We start from the raw sequence: 1,817 nt of genomic DNA, 5'->3' as shown, positions 1-1,817 counted from the left end.
AGTGCGCGACTTTGGAGGCTTTTTGTTGAAAAATAAACAGCATGTTGATTACTTTTAAAATATTTAACAACTTATTTCATTAACAAATATGTTCGAGATTGCATTAACGCAATAAAAATAAAACTTCCTTTAATATTTTAAAATTTATACTACATCAAAACAGAGGGACGGGAAAATGGCACTTTACTGAAGAATGACCCAAAAACAAACTGGAATAGACACCCAGACAGTGACATTGGTGAATACATAACCTCCTTGGTGGCGGTAGAAATCGTTGCTATTATCCAAATAATACACAAAACAATTAAAGCATAATCATGAATCGGTAAAGAATAAAACAACAATACAGCGCAGAATCGCATGGGCGGACGCCCTCTTAGTGAAAAAGTTTTCCTCCATTGGTGGAAAAGGAAGGGCGCCTTTTGCGTCTGGATATACTTAGCAACAGAAGGGCGCCCTGTACGTTGGGCACGAAGTATAGGAAACTTGCATGGTTAAAAAGAAGGGCGCCGCCTACGTTGGGCACGACTTCCGCCTCATTTTTACAATGCGAGAACTCTATCTTGTATTTCTAGTATCTTTGTTTCGGATGAAACACGTATAAAACGTATTTATTTATTATAAATTGGAACCTAAAATGTGTCGTAAATATCTATGCATACCTCCTTCTCTATAGCATATTATTTAAAACTCTGTACATGACAATCATTTTAATGAAGCCTCGCTTCCTACGTCTTTCCTAATTAATATTTTAATTGACGTCTGCCTTTTTTTTCCAGGATAAAATGGATCATCGCCATTATCAACCGGCAATTGCTGGATATATTACATCTACCAATACGGTTATCGAGGACGAAAATCACTTATATATTGGTCCGACCTTAACGTCATCAAGTCTCCATCAAAATGAGTCTATCCAGAATGGAGCGGACGTGCACAGTGACAGTAACAAAACACAACACATTTTATTTACCGACCCTAAACATTGTGCTTTCAATATTGAAAATCAACAAAACTCGTACAATTTATGCGACAAGATCCACGTAATAATTCAAGCCCGTGACCAGTTAAAGACAAATAAGAAAATAGGAGGTGATTATTTTCGCGCTAAAATTTACAATACAAAATTAAGAGCGAGTGCGCCTACGGATGGTGAAGTAATTGATCACAACAATGGCTCATATAGCGCATATTTTACAGTAAGATGGCGTGGTTCTGCGTTTATTAATGTCCAACTGGTACACAGTAGCGAGGCAGTTGCAGCTATGAAGCGTGTACGTGAAGCCAATCCGATTCGAATGGTATACAATGGGAGATTTCAACAGAAGAAAGCAAAAGGCAATGGACAATGTCATGTGCAACTTTCGTCTGCTAATGAACTTTGCAACTTCACTGACAAGTTAACTGGAGAGCCATGGTTTTGTATAAAGCCGAAAAATTTGCCTTGCTCTACATACACTTTGCATTCGGGCAATACAAAATTGGGAGGTAAACTGACAGCAGCAATGTTCACTCGGAACGAGACACATTTATTCAGGTAAGTTTGGAATTTCCCACAATTTCTACAAAAAATTTAGTTTTCCTTTCAAACCCATTCTCAGTTTCAACATGAAAACAACTAAAACAAAATATGACATTCGCCTTTTGTAGGTAGATCAATGCAAGGCAGTTGTTAAAATATTATTTTGACTGATGTGTTGATGAGAGTGATAGAACACAATAGATATTTCTTTAATAATTTATATTCAGTGTTATAGACAAATAAAACATGAAACACTGGGTTAAAGACTCAACATTTTATTGCACTACAGGCTGTT

General features: G+C 36.7%; 1 protein-coding gene across 1 annotated transcript in view; it reads left to right on the top strand.

Moving 5' to 3' along the window:
* Window positions 1–1,758, top strand: part of LOC117102323 (NXPE family member 3-like) — a 20,464-nt gene extending 18,706 nt beyond the window's left edge. Inside the window, exon 2 of the mRNA XM_033242583.1 lies at window positions 780–1,758. Within this exon, the coding sequence (XP_033098474.1) occupies window positions 786–1,541 (756 nt within the window). The 5' untranslated portion in view covers window positions 780–785 and the 3' untranslated portion in view covers window positions 1,542–1,758. The remainder of the gene's footprint in view (window positions 1–779) is intronic.
* The last annotated feature ends 59 nt before the right edge of the window (window positions 1,759–1,817 follow it).

This window comes from Anneissia japonica, unplaced genomic scaffold (assembly GCF_011630105.1).
Source record: "Anneissia japonica isolate Jap-2015-1 unplaced genomic scaffold, ASM1163010v1 scaffold8929_len37268_cov97, whole genome shotgun sequence".
In the NCBI taxonomy this organism is placed as follows: Eukaryota; Metazoa; Echinodermata; class Crinoidea; order Comatulida; family Comatulidae; genus Anneissia; species Anneissia japonica.
The sequence above is the reverse complement of the archived record's forward strand: the minus strand, read 5'-3'. Positions and strand labels throughout refer to the sequence as shown.